The sequence below is a fragment of the Microcebus murinus genome, chromosome 8 (genome assembly GCF_040939455.1).
Source record: "Microcebus murinus isolate Inina chromosome 8, M.murinus_Inina_mat1.0, whole genome shotgun sequence".
Classification (NCBI taxonomy): domain Eukaryota; kingdom Metazoa; phylum Chordata; class Mammalia; order Primates; family Cheirogaleidae; genus Microcebus; species Microcebus murinus.
In genome coordinates this window covers 104,924,375-104,941,322 of record NC_134111.1, presented here as the reverse complement: position 1 = coordinate 104,941,322, position 16,948 = coordinate 104,924,375, and the positions used below count along the sequence as shown (strand labels likewise).

Genomic DNA, 16,948 nt, shown 5'->3' with positions numbered 1-16,948 from the left:
GGCAGGTCAGATCGGCTCAGAATGGGCGGGTGGGGGGACCCCGTCCCATCCGAGTCCCAGCGAGGTCAGCGCCAGGTGGAGTCCAGAGAGCAGCAAACTCACGTGGGTTCCTTAGTGGCCAGTTGTATGCCCCGGCTGTGGCCTGAGTCCGTGGCATCTCGCTTTGACTGCTGGCTTCGGTGGCCGAGGGGAGGGAAGACCAAGTCAGCTGCAGCCAGGGAGGCACCGGCCGGGCCGGGGGGTGGACTAGGCACGTCCCCACCAAGCCCAGCCATCACGGGCGCAGGTGAAATGGCCACAGAGACGAAACGAGCCCTGCGGGAAACAGCCTCCCTGTTGCGATTCAAAGCAAAAACGTGGGGCTGAAAGCAGCGGCTCCGAAGAGGGGTTTGCGAGTGACCCCAGACCCGAGTGTGCCCTGACTTGTCTTTTCTCTCTCGGGCCCCGTTTGCCCCCGTGCACACTCCGAACGCTGTTTCTCGCCCTCCCAGTCCTGCAGTCCGGCGGGCAGCCTTTCGACTACTCCCCCATCCGGTTCCGGGCCCGGAACGGGGAGTACATCACGCTGGACACCAGCTGGTCCAGCTTCGTCAACCCGTGGAGCAGGAAGATCGCCTTCATCATCGGGAGGCACAAAGTCAGGGTGTGAGTGCTCTCGCCCGGCCCCAGGCTCCCCTGCGGGTCCTGGGCGTCCCCGCTCCCCACCTGCATGGGTGAGGGGTCACCCGCCCCCGCCCTCCGGGGGGAGGGGCCTCACTCCGGCAGAGTGGGCGGCGGGCAGGCGGCTGCAGGGGGAGGTGGAGGCCGGCAGGGCACGCACCCAGGGGCCGCTGTACACGCAGGGCGGGAGGGGCCCTCCTCTCTGCCCCCCCCCCCCCCGCCTCACAAGCCGAATTGAAACCCACAGGGGCCCTTTGAACGAGGACGTGTTCACGGCGCGCCCCTGCGAGGAGGAGAAGGCCCCCAGCCCCGGCATCCAGGAGCTCACGGAGCAGATCCACCGGCTGCTGCTGCAGGTGGGTGCGGGCCATCGCCCCCTGCCACGTGGCAGCCCCAGGGCCCCCTGCGTCCGGAGTCCAAACCCTCTGGAGGGCATCAGCGCCGCCCCGCACCCTGGTCCTGGCACCCCTGTTCAGATGGCTCCCCCTGCGGTTCACTGAACGTCCCGAGGGGCCAGTCTGGGCATGGTCTGTGCCAACCCCTGTGACAGCCCCCCACCTGCTTGGCCTTTCCCAGCCTTGCAGCCGTGAGGGACGCGCCCAGGCCCCAGCCCTGACAGGCTGCAGGGTCCCCAGGGGACCCCCCACAGCGTAGGCCTCACTGCAGCCCAGAGTGCTGGGACTTAGGAACATCCTTCTCAAGAAAGATCAGTTTCAGGGGGCCGGGCGCGGTGGCTCACGCCTGTCATCCTAGCACTCTGGGAGGCCGAGGCAGGTAGATCGCTCAAGGTCAGGAGTTCAAAACCAGCCTGAGCAAGAGCGAGACCCCGTCTCTACTAAAAATAGAAAGAAATTAAATGGCAAACTAAAAATATATAGGAAAAAATTAGCTGGGCATGGTGGCGCATGCCTGTAGTCCCAGCTACTCGGGAGGCTGAGGCAGGAGGATCGCTTGAGCCCAGGAGTTTGAGGTTGCTGTGAGCGAGGCTGATGCCATGGCACTCTAGCCTGGGCAACAGAGTGAGACTCTGTCTCAAAAAAAAAGGGAAAAAGAAAAATCAGTATCAGCACAGTTGGCCCATGCCTGAGTAGGTTTCTGCCGCTCAGTCACGGCAGGCTGTGGCCTGAGGGTGCGACTGCGTCCTTCTTTGTTTTTGAAACGTCTCGCAGAGTGGTGACTGGCCGCTGCATGCACTGATGACCGGGTTGAACAGGCTCCCTGTTAGCGGAGTCTCCTGCCTGGGCCACGTACCTGCCTGGGGCTGGGGCACTGGGGGTGGAGGCGGGGGCCACCTCTGGAGCCTGACACCGGGGTTCAAGCCCAGGGCCCCCTCGTCCTTGTCGTGTGACCTTGGGCAGGTCACCAGCCGCTCTGTGTGTTGGGAGGGCTCCCCGGTGAGCTCGGTGGCCCCCATGATGCGTCACAGCACCGTCTGCTGTCCCCCCAGCCCGTCCCCCACAGCGGCTCCAGCGGCTACGGGAGTCTGGGCAGCAACGGGTCCCACGAGCACCTCATGAGCCAGACGTCCTCCAGCGACAGCAACGGCCACGAAGACTCTCGCCGCAGGAGATCGGTACGTCCCACCCTGTCCTTCCCCGAGAAAACGAGGCCGCCGGTGCTCGCAGGAGGTCAAGACGCGCGCTGGGGGCAGCGCTGGGCGCTTAATGCAGCCCTCGGCACCTGGCCGCCTGCCTGCCCTGCACACTTTGCTCGCTGGGACCACGTGAAAACCTCTCAAGAGTCGAGGCAGCTAGGAGCTAGGCACAGATTTGGGCACAGCCTATTTGAAGCGGGCAGAGCAAGCGAAAGTGAAGACTGAACTGTGGGGCAGCAGGAAGAGCATGCGGGGGCCGTTTCGATTCACTTCCCATCGTGCTTCAGGGCCGTCAGCTCGGTTTGCGCAGCTGTGCGTCTGTCTCAGCTGCCCCGCTCGGAGTTCCCTGCGTTGCTGGAGTTATTCCGGCGACGCTTCGTCCTCCCCGAGGGACAAGCTGAAGGGGTCACCCAGAGTGACGTGTTCATTTCATTTTTCTTCTAGGAAACTTGTAAAAGTGGCAGCAAGACCAAACCCAAAAGTCGTTATTCTCATGAACCTGGGGAGCAAAAGGAAAAATCTGTTTCAGGTAAAAAAAAAAAAAAATTCACCATTTCCTTAATAAAACTTGGGTATGGCCAGGTGAGCGGAGGGGCCTGGGTGCAGTGCTAACAACTCTGGGTGGCAGGGGGCTTGCCTTCTACACGTGTGCTCCACCCCACGTATCCAGACTGCTGTGGGGAGCCGGGCAGCGTGGGCAAGTGCAGACACCCCACAGGCCTGTCTCGGCATGGCCAGGTGTGGCCGTGCGGTCACACGTACACGCTTAACTCGTGTGCACACACCGCCGGAGTCTGCCCTGGCCTGGCCTCCCCGCACTGCTGCTCTGTCCGGTGGCTTCACACCACCACACCAGGCTGTGCCGTCCCGTCTGCCCGGCACGTGTGCCCCACGTGTGCACACGCATCCACACGTGCACACACGCCTGTGCGCCCCGGGCCTCTCAGCCACTGAGCCCCTGCTCATTCTTTGCGCTCAGCCTTGCCTCCTGCAGGGGAGCGTGGTGGCCAGAGCACGCTCTAGCCACCCCGTGTCTCCTCCTGGCCACGCATGGCCGGCAGCATCGGCCTTTGGGGTGTGTGGGTGGGCGCGCTGCCTGCTGGGCTCTGCTGGGGGTTGGGGACACACTGAGGAGCCGGGCGTGGCTCTTCGCTCGAGGGCCCCAAGGCGCTGGCATGCTCTACGTGGTGAAGGGGAGGAGAGCGGAGCCCACGGCGCAGCGCGAGCGCGGTCGCTGGGTGTCGTCGTACCAGCCATCACACTGGCGACGCTGGCCCTGCCGGAGGAACACAGAGCACCGGGGATCTCATCGGGCCCCCGAGTGCAGGAGTCCTCGCAAGAGCTGGCCTCTGCCACTGCTGAGTGCCTGGTCCTGGGACAGCCTGGACCCCAGAGAAGAGCAGGCCCGGGCCTGGGTCACGGCCCTCTGTGAGGTCCCTGTGCGGCGGGCACCAGGGCGCTCAGGCCAGAGGCTGCTGTGTGCCCGGCTGTCACTGGGCTTCTCTGCCTGTGAAGCATGTTCTGAGTCCCCAGCCTTATCTTTAGGCAGAATTAACGTGCTTTATCGAGTGTGCGCTTTGTGGGGAAAAGCACTAAATGAGAGAACAATCATGTCCTTTTTCAGAAATGCAGAGTAGTCCCCCGGCTCAGATGAAAGCCGTGCCTGCCGCGGAAAAGGGCAGCTCAGGGGCCGGCTTCTCCAAGGCGAGCTCCCCCGAGGAGCTGGCCTGCAAGAGCCAGCCCGCCTGCTCCTACCAGCAGATCAGCTGCCTGGACAGCGTCATCAGGTACGCCGGCCCTCCGACGGCCCCGCCGCCCGCGCTCCCTCCCGCCTCGTGCCGTGTGATGCCACCGTCCACGCCTCCCCGCAGGTACCTGGAGAGCTGCAGCGAGGCCGCCACCCTGAAGCGGAAGTGCGAGTTCCCGGCCAACATCCCGGCGCTGAGGTCCAGCGACAAGCGGAAGGCCATGGTCGGCCCCGGGCCGCCCGCCAGAGGTATCTGACCCGTCTTGAGCTGTCAAACGTATAATCACGCGAGTCCCCCCCAGTGGACTCAGATGCTCCCTCAAGCCCTGAAGGGCCCTCTCTTCCCTCCCATGTTAGTTCCGGGTGGCTTTTGTGGCTGTAACATAAGGGTGTGGCTGTTTTTAAAATGATCCAAGTAGTTGAAAAGTCAGCAACCTTCTTACGAGCTAGAGGTGACAATGATTCTGGTCTTGGAGGCCTGGCTTTGAGAGCAGGAGCCCAGGGGGGCTGTTGGTGGCCTGGGCACATCCCTGAGCCGTCCTGCAGCCTCACGGGGTCCTGAGCTGTCATTCCGGGGCAGGCTTCCTCCCACTGCACCTCAGAGGAGCCCTGGCCTAGGAAAGGGAGCGTGCCCGTAAGTCCGATTAGATCTCAGGCTGCTTAAAGACTACCAGCGCTGCCGGTGGTCCTTACCAGGGTCGGAAACAGAGTATCCGCCTGGTGGCTGGAGCACGAGAGGTTGGACGGCCACGCTGGGACCGCATGGTTTCGGCCCTAAGCCACAGAGTAGCGCCAAGTGCTTGCCGACGTTGCCCAGACCACTGCGGGCGCCCGCAGGCCGGCGGAGGGGCCGCCTGGCTCCAGACAGACCCCTCACCCCGAGTTCCCACAGCGCCGGGCTCCCGGGCCTCCTCCCAGGGCCCTGGGATTGAAGCGTGTGACATTCCCGCTTGAGGAGTTCCTCTCCCCACTGTCCCCCGAGCGAGCCCTGAGGACAGAGCACCCCGGCCAGGCTGTGCGAGGGGCGGGGTGCGTGCCGCGGCGTGGGGAGGTACTGAGCGCTGCCTGGGCAGGCGGCGCCCCGCGTGCGGACGGCCGTGTCAGTCGCCCTGTGCGTTTGCCTCGGTCTCCCGCAGAGGCAGTGTCTCCCTCCAACGTGAACAGCCACACGGCAGTCAGCACTCGCCTCACCTCGCTGGCGCTGCCCCGCAAGGCGGAGAGCGTGGTGTCCCTCACCAGCCAGTGCAGCTACAGCAGCACCATCGTCCACGTGGGGGACAAAAAGCCACAACCAGAGTCAGGTACGACTGTGGGCTCTCCGACGGGAGAGCAGTCCGATCTTAAAAAGGAGACATTTGGCTGCCATCCTAATTGTTTCCTTTAAGTTCATCTAAGTGCAGAAGAACCCCACCATAGCCCAGTGAGGGGGGTCCGGGAAATCCAGTTGCATAAAATGCAGGATGGGGTGTGGCCAGCCAGGGCCCAAGCGCCCCACCTGTCCCGGTCCCCGAGCTCTCTGGTGCCACCTGGTGGCAGTCGTCTGCTCTGGCACCGATAGGGGAGGGCGGTTTGTGGGGCAGGAGCCCCCTTGGGAAGGCTGGAGCGAGGCCCCACCTCCCGTTCCCTAGGGAGGCTAAGGGCCTTTGCTCTGCCCAGCCTGGCAGGAGGTGGGACCGTTAGCCTCCTCCTTACGTGCAGGAGCCGGTACAGGTTGCAGCAGGACTTCCCGCCGAGGGTATTCATGGCTGAGTTTTTTTGTTCTTTAGAACATTATGATCAAAATGAATCCTGAATTCATTTTAGGGAGATGATGAAGAAAAAGGACGTGTCAGAGATGCAGTCCCCAAACCCTCCCTTACAAGGTGGTCAGTGGGCCCCGCTTGTCCCTGTCCCTGTCCTGTCTGCCCCCACGGCCCCACAGGGTCCCGACTGCCGCAGTGCATGGTCCCGAACCCAGAAAGACCCACATTGACTCCGTTGTGGTGTGAGCCCTAAGGCCAGCCTAGGGGTAGGCCCCTAAGGTTCCGATCCGATCCTACCTCCCAGCTTGCTCAGCGCCCTGGTCCCAGCCAGCTGGTAATCAGGCCTGTTGTCTGCTGTTTTTGCCTTTTACGGTGAACTTTCTCAGAAAGCTAAACAAGGACACCGTGAATTTCACCCTCGTGCCTCGAGCGTCGTTTAGTAATTTTATATGTGAATGATTTGTCTTGTTCATGATTACAGCGCATGCCTGTAGTCTCAGCTACTTGGGAGGCTGAGGCAGAGGATCGCTTGAGCCCAGGAGTTTGAGGCTGCAGTGAGCTGTGACGGCCACTGCGCTCCCGCCTGGGCGATAGAACGAGACCCCATCTCTAAAAAGAAATAATGTAAAATCGAAACGCAAGGGCGCACGGCTCAGCGGCCTGGGTGTTGTGTTGCAGAGGTGGTGGAGGACGCCGTGAGCGGGCCGGACTCCCTGGACTGCCTGGCAGCCCCCGCCCTGCCCTGCGGCCTCGGCCAGGAGAAGGGCGCCTTCCGGAAGCTCGGCCTCACCAAGGAAGTGCTCGCAGCGCACACCCAGAAGGAGGAGCAAAGCTTCTTGCAGAAGTTCAGAGAAATAAGAAAGCTCAGTATTTTCCAATCTCACTGCCATTATTACTTACAAGAAAGATCCAGGGGGCACCTGAGTGAGCGAAGTAAGTAACAACACCTGCGTTAAAGCTGGGTCTTTAAAAAACGTCATTCCTAGTGGTACTGAGTCCAGGGGGGCTTCAAAATGCGAAATGTTCCCGATTTCGGAAGCGTTAGTTTGTAAGACAGCTGTTGGAACTTCACTGGCCATGCAGTCTGTCTCTGTGGACCTTGCAGCCTGGGGGGAGCTCTCAGGATGTGACCTCATGTCCCCGGGGAACAGTGTGGTAGATACGGGCTGCTGTCCCAGGCTAGCCCCTGTGGCGTGCAGCGCCTGGGCTGGTCACTGCTGCTGTGTCTGACCTCCCGTGCCTGGGAAACTGTGGGGCAGGGGCACCGTCTCTACCTGCCCAGCCAGACGAGACCCCCAGAGAGTCAGTTAACTCAGCCCAGAGACAGTGGGCATTAGGTGTGGGGCTCCCGCTGCCCAGGCGGGCCAGCCTCAGGGCTCAGCTGCCAGCTGCCACGGTGGGCGGAGCCCACGATGCGTGAAGCTGCTCTTTAAGGTGAGAGCCCTTGGGGGGCAAAGTGGAAGAGACTAGCTTCCTCACCCCCTTTCTGGCCCAGGAGCCAGCTCCCGACCTCCAATACCTGTGCGTACCCCACCGACAAGGCCCGCATTGGTCAGACGAGCCACCCTTCCCTCGGCTCCCTGAGCCGCTGGCACAAGGATCCAAGCTGGCGAGCCCAGGAGATGCTCCCACTAGGACCAGCTCCCTGGGCCTCTGGGCAGACACTGAAGGGCAGGTCTAAGAAATTAAAGAAACCTGCAACCTTCTTAGGGATACACCTTTTCTGCTCTTTTCTTTCTCTCTGTCGTCCGCAGATGCAGGGTTACTGCCAGGCCATAGGCAACTCCGTAGAATTTAGAAAAAGGTGCAGCCCTGCCAGACCCAGATGTGTTATCCCAGAAATGTAGTGCCTTAGCTGCCAGTCCCACTCGGGGACAGGTTTCTTGTAGGAAGCACAGCAGATAGAGAGGCTGAATCACAAAACCTCCACTCACTGGCGGTTTGCCCTGGGCTGGCCCTGGTGCCTTCAGCACGTCACAAAGGCTCGGGACTCCTTGGCACAGCTGAAAGATGCCCCAGACACCTGCAGGAGCCCGACTTGCTCTGTGAGATGCGCGAGGAACTATGGTTCCCTGGACCACCCCCCCAGGGGGCACTGGGGAAACACGCAGAGTCCCTTCTGTCACCAGCTGAGTCCCTCCACCCTCCTGGGGACAGGCTGTCTCAACAGCACTTGTCCTTAGAGCGGAAGAATTTGGTTCCGGAAGCAGACGTTCCTCCCCGATACTGCATGGAGGCCTTATTTGGCGAGAGAGAGAGGACACGCCTCTGTTTAAGGAGCAGTAGTGATAACGCTGGTAAAATTGAAAAATAAGAAAGTTAGGTGGAGTCAGTGGGACTCCCTTTCAGATTTCATAAGCCCATTTTTTTTTACCCAAATATCGGGAACAGCAGAGACTTGCCTGCTTATTTATGTATACAAATAGAAACTTCTTACCTTTTTAAATACCACTCTTTACCATTTCATAAAGGAAAAAGAAATTTTAATAGAAGAAAAGAAGGAATGTGATCCTCCAACTAAGGGCTGCCCTTCAAATTGACTGAATTTAGGTTTATGGAAAACCTACCGTTTTGCCCTGATTTTTCTCACTCCACCCTGAGGAGCAGGGGAAACCGTAGGTGGCCCGCTAGGCTGGCGTTTGGGAACAAAGGACTGTTGACCTAAGAGGCGACTGCAAGTTTCTGAAACTGTGCAAGCCTCTGAGAATGGACACCATGGGAATCACATACATTCTTAAATTTTAACTCAGGCGGTTTCTCCGTGTTTTAGCTGCCTCTGGACTAAGAAACCCTTCTGGAATAGATTCCTCTTGGAAAAAGGCTGGAAAAAGCAGGAAACTGAAGTCCAAACGGGTCAAGCATCGAGACTCCTCCGAGAGCACCGGGTCTGGGGGTCCCGTGCCCCACCGGCCGCCACTCTTAGGCCTGAATGCCACCGCCTGGTCACCCTCGGACACCTCCCAGTCCAGCTGCCCCGCCATGCCCTTCCCCACCGCTGTGCCAGCGTACTCCCTGCCCGTGTTCCCAGCGGCGGGGACCGTGGCGGCCCCACCTGTGGCGCCCCACGCCAGCTTCCCGATGCCTGCCGTGCCCATGGACGTCCAGCACCAGTTTGCAGCCCAGCCCCCGCCCTTCCCTGCGCCCTTGGCCCCTGTCATGGCATTCGTGCTGCCCAGCTATTCCTTCCCCCTGGCGCCCCCCAGCCCGCCGCAGGCCTTCTTCCCTGGCCACCCCCACTGCCCAGGCCACCCCACACTCGTGTCCGAGATGACGCCTGCCTCGCAGCCCGAGTTGCCGGGCCAGACCTCGATCCCCAGACAGCCGTACGCCTGTCCGGCCACCCCAGCCACCCCACCGTCGGCCGCGGGCCGGGCCTCCCCGCCACTCTTCCAGTCCCGGGGCAGCTCCCCGCTGCAGCTCAACCTGCTGCAGCTGGAGGAGGGCCCCGAGTGTGGCGCTGGGGCTGTGGGGGCAGCAGGAGCCACAGGGACAGCAGCTTCGGGGCCGGACTACAACCCTGGCACTTCTCGGGACCGGCAGCCAAAGGCGTCTCCGACTGTAAGGCTCTCCCGATGCTCTTTTCCCAAAGCAGGCCGCGCTCCCGGCTCGGGCACGGGCTCTGCGCACCTTAGGTCTCCCCCAGACTGTGGAGATTTCCACCTGGACGTGTGTGCCCGAAATTAGCGTCCCCGGTTAAACGGTCCTGTCAGAATACAGCGTTCGGACCTTTTCGTTGTCTAGGGTCTGAACGAAAGGTGCTAGGTGGTCCGTGTAAATGCAGGGTCTAGACAGTGACTTGTCGACAGTGTTTATGGGCCTCAAATTTCTTGTCTGTTTGAGACGGGGTCTCGCTATGCTGCCCAGGCTGGTCTCAAACTGGGCTCAAGTGATCCTCCTGCCTCAGCCTCCCAAGTAGCTAGGACTACAGGCTCGGACCACTGCACCCACCTCTGGGCTTCAGCTTCTTAAATGACTCTTCAAAGATAAAGCACAAACAGTTAAATGCCAGAAGTGAGGCTCCTCGGAGGGCAGAGAGCCTGGCTCAGGTGCCCGGGGAGGAGGAGGAGGGGAATGGCACTTTCACAGCCCGAAACCAGGAAGCCTTAGGGTCACGTAGTGGGATTCTTCATCAGTTCCTGAACTTGTATCTTTATTCCAACCAAGCGCTTGTGTATTTCCAAATGAGCTTGGGTATGCAGACGCATTAGCGGAAATGCAGCACACAGGCCCTCAAAGTCGGGAGGCGGGGGCTGCTGTCTTGGGGAGCCCCCGCCTCGCTGAGTGCCCAGGGCCCCTGCGTGAGGAAGTGGAACTGGTTCTCCCAGTGCATCTCCCACCTCCCGACTCTGGTTTCCGGGGTCCTGGGCCCATGGGGGGCAGGGGTGCTCTCCAGGCCAACCCCTCCCTCGTTCCCAAGGCAGCCCCGCTGCAGGGCAGGCCTGGGTGCTGCACGGCCGGGGCTGTGGCTCTTCCCCGCAGGGGCCCGAGCACCCGGGCCTTGGTGGGACTGTCCCGAGATGAAACGTGATCCGACGGCACTCATAGTGCACCGGCCAGCCCCTCGCTGTGCTCCCAGGGACCGTGTGGTCTGCCCTGCGGAACACCAACGAAGGACGGCAGTCCCCTGAGGACCTCGCAGCCCCTCCGCCCCCGCCCCGCGCCCCAGCCTCGCCGCGTGCTGTGTCCCACGTAGCTGGGCCCCTGAGCACCATGTCCTCTTCTCCCTGTCCCTGAAGCGCCGTGAGCCCTCAGACGCCCAGAACAGTGACGCGCTGTCCACATCCAGCGACCTGCTGAACCTCTTGCTGAACGACGACCTCTGCTCGGCCTCGGCCTCGCCACTGTCCGGGAGTGCGGCCTCCGCCGCCTCCGACTCACTGGGCTCCAGCTCGCTGGGCCTCAACGCTTCCCGCGCCGGCGGGGCAGGTAGGTTGGTCCTGGGGGTGTGGCGTGTGTCGGCCGCTGGGACGCTGGGTGCCCCGGAATCCCAGGCTGACCCTGTGCTTGGCGCGGGCGCACCGGGCCCTGAGCAGCCCCTCGGCTCTCCCTGGCCAGCTGGGGCCGCGGCCTGCCTGTGGCTTCTGATGGCCGAGTCACTGCAGGCCGCCCTGCCAGCCCCTCGGGGACGTCCTTGGCCTGCCTGGGAGCTGTTTGCCTTCCCGGTTAGCTCCCCGTGGGTGGGTGCAGGTGTGGACCACCCGCAAGCGCTTGCTGACTGGGACCTTCCCAGTGTGATGGGGACCGCTGTAACCAGGAACGCACACACGGTCCACAAATCTCAGCTCCCCTCTGTCCCTGGAGCAAGCCTGCACCCCTCCCGGCCTCGAAGGCCTCTCTCCTGGGGGAGGCTGGCTGCAGAGTGCTGGGGCAGCTGCCTCCGCCTTAGGAGACCACGCAGCTCTGTGGTCTGCGCTGAGTCGGGAGACGGCGGCGAGGGCTCGGGAGAGGGGCCGAGGTTTCCAGGGCGCGGCTCCACCCTAGCCGAGCTTCTCGGGGCCTCCCAGGAAAGGTCCACCTCCGTGGTGCTGGTGATGTCCTGTTTTCCGGTCTCCAGATCCTCCCGGAATTGGAAAGAGAAGGGGGAAACCCACCAGCACAGGCACTTGTTAGCTATTGAAATTCTTCGGTCCTCTAAAATTGTCCCGACTTTACAAAATAAGCACATTAGGCCAGGTTTTAATTTTGTATTTCAAGGTTTTGACCCACCACGCTGTGTGTTTTTAAAGGCAGTAGTGACACAAGTCATACCAGCAAGTATTTTGGGAGCGTCGACTCTTCAGAGAACACGCACAGGGCGAAGCCGAGCACAGGCGTGGGCGAGAGTGAGCACTTCATCAAGTATGTCCTGCAGGACCCCATCTGGCTGCTGATGGCAGACACGGACGACAGCGTCATGATGACATACCAGCTGCCGTCCCGGTAACCGCTCGGCCTCTTCCTGGGGACCAGGGAGGGCAGGGCCTAAGGCGCTCCCAGAAACAAGGGGACAGGGCAGGGCGCCACTCTGACAGATCTAGATTGGGTTGAGTGCAGCAGTGAAAAGCAGGCTTCCCTCTGGGCGGAGGCCCGTTGGGGGACGTCCCGCAGCCGGCAGGGAAGGAGGCTCCAGGTTGACCAAGCTTTGCCGCCAGAGCCAGCTCTTTGGCTCTGCTGCCCGTAACCTTGCGGGGTAAATGAGGTATCCACCTGTGTGTCTTAGGGCTGGATGAGCCAAAGGTCGAGGAAGGTGACCAGCCCAGGGCTGCCAGCTGTTTGGTGGTGACCTGGCTCTGGGCCCAGGCTCTGGAACTAGGTGTGATCCCTGCCCTTGCGTAGCACCCCACCCCACCCCCACCTCGGCAGGGGAGGCTGAGAGGGAGGAGGGAAAGGAAGGATTAGCCCCTGAAGCCTCTGGTTGGCTGGGGGAGGCTGCACCCCGTTTCTGGCCAGGACTGGCTGGGGCAGGGCTGCAGGAATTTCCTGGACTAGCCACACCTGTGCAGAACCAAGGCCAAGGGGCGAGGCCACCCCTGCAGACACCCCCAGCCCCACATTTAGTTTAAAATAGAGTAAAATTAAGTCTTCACCCACATTGTCATTTTAACAGAAAGACTACAGGTTATGTTTACTAGGGAAATAGTTAAGCACAGTAATTTATTTTAAATGGAAAGAAAATGTGCATTGAACAGAATCATCTAAAACTACATTATTAATATTGAAAGAGTTGATAGAAAATGAGTGTAATTAGCTCTTGTCATATGGAATAAAAAAAAAAAAGAGAAAAAAAAAAAGAAAATGAGTGTATTCTTAAAAAAGAAAGAAAGAAAGAAAGAAACCTTGAAACGTTCTGAAGCTTGCCCGTTTCTGAATATTTTGTGAAGGAATGCAGAAACGGTGTTGAAGGAGGACAGAGAGAAGCTGAGGCTGCTGCAGAAGTTCCAGCCGCGGTTCTCGGAGGCGGAGCGGCGGGAGCTGAGCGAGGTGCACCCCTGGATGCGCACGGGCGGCCTGCCCCCCGCCCTGGGCGCCGCGGTAAGCTCGCCCGCCCTCGGGGGCGCTAGGAGCGCTGTGATGGGAGCTCTCGGTGCTGTCCTCGTGACTTCTCTGTGAATATAAGACTTCTAAAATTATAGTTTATTTTAAAGAAAGGTGCTGTGAGAAAGGAGCTTAACAGGCTCAGGGCGCTGCCAGGCCTGCTCGGAGAGCGCCCTCCCACGGCTCTCCAGCAGGGCCTCCGCAGAGGCCAGGCGGAGAGGTCTCGTCTCAATCCCTTGCTGCAGGCGGAATGTTTCCCCCTGTGCTCAGTTCTGTTTCCTGTTTTCAAAAACCAAGCCCTCTCCTGCCATAAGCGCTCAGTGTCCATGGAGACCTTTACGCAGCGTCCCTGCCATCCTGCTCCCACCCGGGGCAGTGTCGCCCCACTGCGCTGTGGGGGCTGCTCTCGGCGAGGCCTCCCGCAGCTGAGCTGTCGTGTCTCAGTCCCCGTCCTGGGAGACGGCCAGGACGGCTGGCCGCAGTGAGAGGGGTGCCTTGCTCCTTGGAGCTCTGCCTCCTCTTGGCCTCGGGGCTGCTCTCCAGCCCCTGGTCTCCCCGCTAGGGCTCAGCGTCCGCACCTCCCTTCTGCCTGCGCTCCCTCCGATCTCTCCCCTGCCCAGACCTGAAGCAGCATCTGTGTGCAGAGAGCCCCTGGCATCCGTCTGCCATGCTGCCCTCTGCCGAGCTCCTCGTTTCCCCGGAGAAAACCCGCTCGCCCCTCTCCCAGCTCCCTCGAGGGCAACTGCATCCTCCCTTGCTCAGGCCTCAGAGCCTGGAGCCGTCCTGAACCCTCCTCCTCTCAGGACCCCACCCGTGTCCATCAGCAAAGTCGAGCTCGACTTATGGTCACCTCCAGTGCCACCACCCATGTCCAAGCCGTGACGGTGCTCCCCCGGATGTCAGAGTAGCCCCCAGCTGCACTCAGTGGTCCCCGCAGCCCCGGGCAGTCAGACCATGTCACCTACAGCTCAGGCCCTTCTGGCGCTGCTGGTCTCCATCAGAACAAACGGCTGCACAGCTGCACGGTCCTGTCCCGCCCCCCATCCCCCACCTCGGCTGCCTCCTCTCTTCCCCCACCCTCCTCCCCAGCCCCCCTGCCTCTTGGCTGTTCCCCGCTGGCCTGTGGCCACAGGATCTTTGCACCTGCCCTTCCCTCTGGAATCCTCTTTCCCCAGATGCATGCGGGACTTGCTCTGGCTTCCTTCAAGTCTTTTTTCCGTGTGCCACTTACTAGTTATCTGCTGCTGGGTAGCAAATGGCCCCGACACGTGGTGGCCTGAAGCAGTAAACGTGTGTTTGCTCACGGTTCCTGGGCGTCAGGAGTTCGAGGGCAGCTTGGCTGGCAGTTCTGACTCGGGCGCTCTCCTGAGAGTGGCAGGATAGCTGCTGAGGCGTCTGTCATCCACGGAGGCCCACGCCAGGCCTGTCGGCCGTGCTGGCTGGTGGCAGGAGGCCTCCCTCCCTTGCCATGGGGACTTCTCCACAGGGCTGCCTGGGTGTCCTTGTGACGTGGCAGGTGACTTCCCCAGAGAACAAGAGGAAGCCCAGTGCCTCCTACGACCTAGAGTCAGAAGGCAGCTCTCCTAGCCAGAGCAAAGCCCCACATCCAGCCCAGCTGAGGGAGGGGAGTTAGGTCCCGTCTTCTGAGGGCGGGTGCAGAGAGTGTGGGGACATGTTTCAGAAGCACTGCGTCACCTTTCCTGTGGCCTGTCCTGAGTGTCCACTTGAAAGTCACGGGCGTCCTCCACGCACACTCTCACTGTGCATGCTGTTCCCTGTCAACAGCACAGCGCTTTTCCTTTCTGAGTATCCCGTGGAGCCTTTCTTACTGAGGCCACTGTCCCCTCTCCTCTCCCGGGACATCCCTGCGGCAGGGATCTTTGTGCTTGTTGCTGGCAGCCGCGTGGTTGACACCCGGTCACCTGCACCTTGCTCGGTTTGAGCACTGCTTTGTCACGAGGGTCTCAGGTCTCGTGGTTGTTACTCATGTCACATTTTTCTCTTTTAAGGAATGTGTTTACTGTGAAAACGAGGGAAAAGGCAACATTTGTGTACCATATGAGGAAGATATTCCTTCTCTGGGACACAGCGAAGCATCCGACACCAAAGAAGAGGACAGCGGGTCCCCCTTGAGTCACAAGAACGAAGAACAGACATAACATAACCCCCACCCCACCCCGCCCTGACAGCCAGTGATCTACATTAGATGGTGCTTAGAAGAGAGAAGGATCTTCACATTTGTTTCTAATGAAATGGACACGTATACTTATGTTGCTTTTTTGTTTTAGAAAAAAAAACATAGTTTTCTGAAGGGGTGACTTTAAACTGTGGAGGGTGGGGAAGGTTGGGGGGAAGAAATACGATTTTATATTTAAAATATATATATATATATATGGAGCTTCGTGGGATAGGGGAAGAGATTTTATTAATAATTGTTATTTAATTTGAGAAAGACTGCAACACCTCTGTGTGTCAGGGAAGCCACTGGCTCTCGGAAGTCCTTCGCCTGTGATGAGCCCTGCCCAGTGCCCCACTGGCCACCCCTGGGTGCTCCCAGGCACCCTACCAGGCCGCCTCGAAGGCCCGGACGCCACGCCACGTGGGGCTCCCTGCTGAGGACTCCGGCCTTTCAGAGCTTTCCCCGGGTGTGCCTGATCGGGCCACATTCTTGGGGGCCGCTTTCTACCTAAATTTTCCTTTAGGCAAGCTAGGTTTTCTCGTTCACATACCAAGTGGAGATTACAGCCTCTCTTAATTTTCTTTCTAAGTGTTTCATGTTAAACGGGGAGGCACGGTTTGGCAAAGTAGCTGCTTTGGCTTTAGGCACCGCAGTGGTCGGTATTGCAATCCGGTGTCGCTTTTGTCTGTAGTGAACAAAGTTGAAACGTTTGCTCTGGACGAAAGGAGCCTGGTGGTCTGTGGGACCGGCTCCGTCAGACGAGCGCACCAGACCCCCTTTGTACATCGTCTTGCCTCCTCCTCAGACCACGATGGCCAATACGTGGGAACACACGGTGCCAGTCATGTCTTTGCAGTGACGTCCCCTGCCAGCTAGGCCTTGACCGGCACGTTGGGAACCCCGTTGTGTGGGGTTTTCTCCCGGCAGACAGTAGCTGCTGCCACCGCGAGTGTGTTCCCGCAGCTTCCAGCTACACCGTCCGTGCTTGCCTGTCCCACTGCACCTGGGCTCGGTGCCTGGCCCTCATCATCTTTGTGAGCGCGCGCTCACCTGGTGTAGCCTCAGCTCTGCCAGTATCACCGGAACTTTCAGGTCATCTGGACACTTGGGGGAAAGTGAGGTCGGTCTGCCCAACTTTTCACAAAACCTCATGTCGCATCACGTATCCCAAAGATGGCTTGGAAAATGTAATGATGGTCCTTGGTGTGGATGCAGAGTTATCACTGATAAGACAATTGGCTTGAAGTCGGACCAGTTCTATGAAGCTTAAAAGGAAGCAGGGTTTTCCTCGTTCTTTGACAGGGAAGTGGCTACAAGAAAGATGAAATGTCCTTGTAATCCAGTTGGTTTTCATAGTAAAACCGTCTTATGCCTGAATGTTAATCTTATTAAAGGAACACTTTAATTATTTTTTAATTTACAAAGTCATGTCACCTTCAGATGCCCCAGGTAAGGAAGGTTATAGCCTATTTTTATGGAAATTAGATGTTAGAAACTGCTTTCCGCCTCTGAGGTCAGATCATAAGAGGATAGGCGATAATCTAAGGTTACATTTTTGTTACCTAAACACAGAACTGCCAAAACGTTCTCACTCTACTGTTATGAATGTTTACCATCGGCATTATTTTATCATTTCATACAAGCTCTCTGATTGTTAACTGTATAGCTTCAACGTGTGCTGAGAAGTTGACTTAATAGGGTCATTTTGTGATTTTGTTTACATGGGAGGTCAAATGTCGAGTCATTTTCTTTAGTATGTGTGCTTACATGGGTGTTAAAAACCTTTTCTCTATTTTAAACTGAGCCTTCTTTTTAATATATTCCTAAAAAGGTATGTAAATAAGCTCTCAGAGTTTGTGTAATGATTTGCCGGGCCTTGCCGAACAAGCGGTTTGTTCGTGTGCGAACCAAACTTTCTTCACTCAGTGCAATATATTTGTTTGACTGCTTGTGTCTTTTTATGACCTTTTTGCCTTTTAGAAAAATTGGTAAATAAAGCAAGTATATTTTTA

The 16,948-nt window shown here is 59.0% G+C and overlaps 1 protein-coding gene across 2 annotated transcripts in view; it reads left to right on the top strand.

The window, feature by feature from the left end:
* Nucleotides 1-16,948, top strand: part of PER2 (period circadian regulator 2) — a 42,540-nt gene extending 25,592 nt beyond the window's left edge. The window contains exons 11-23 of one of the 2 annotated variants that reach the window (XM_012755704.2): nt 492-645; nt 908-1,016; nt 2,108-2,233; nt 2,699-2,783; nt 3,879-4,041; nt 4,126-4,250; nt 5,138-5,302; nt 6,422-6,676; nt 8,514-9,301; nt 10,480-10,669; nt 11,470-11,662; nt 12,604-12,754; nt 14,767-16,948. In XM_012755704.2, the coding sequence (XP_012611158.1) occupies nt 492-645; nt 908-1,016; nt 2,108-2,233; nt 2,699-2,783; nt 3,879-4,041; nt 4,126-4,250; nt 5,138-5,302; nt 6,422-6,676; nt 8,514-9,301; nt 10,480-10,669; nt 11,470-11,662; nt 12,604-12,754; nt 14,767-14,916 (2,654 nt within the window). In that variant the 3' untranslated portion in view covers nt 14,917-16,948. Of the gene's footprint in view, nt 1-491; nt 646-907; nt 1,017-2,107; nt 2,234-2,698; nt 2,784-3,878; nt 4,042-4,125; nt 4,251-5,137; nt 5,303-6,421; nt 6,677-8,513; nt 9,302-10,479; nt 11,663-12,603; nt 12,755-14,766 lie in introns of those variants that run through there. The other variant, XM_076006108.1, reaches the window with a different exon arrangement.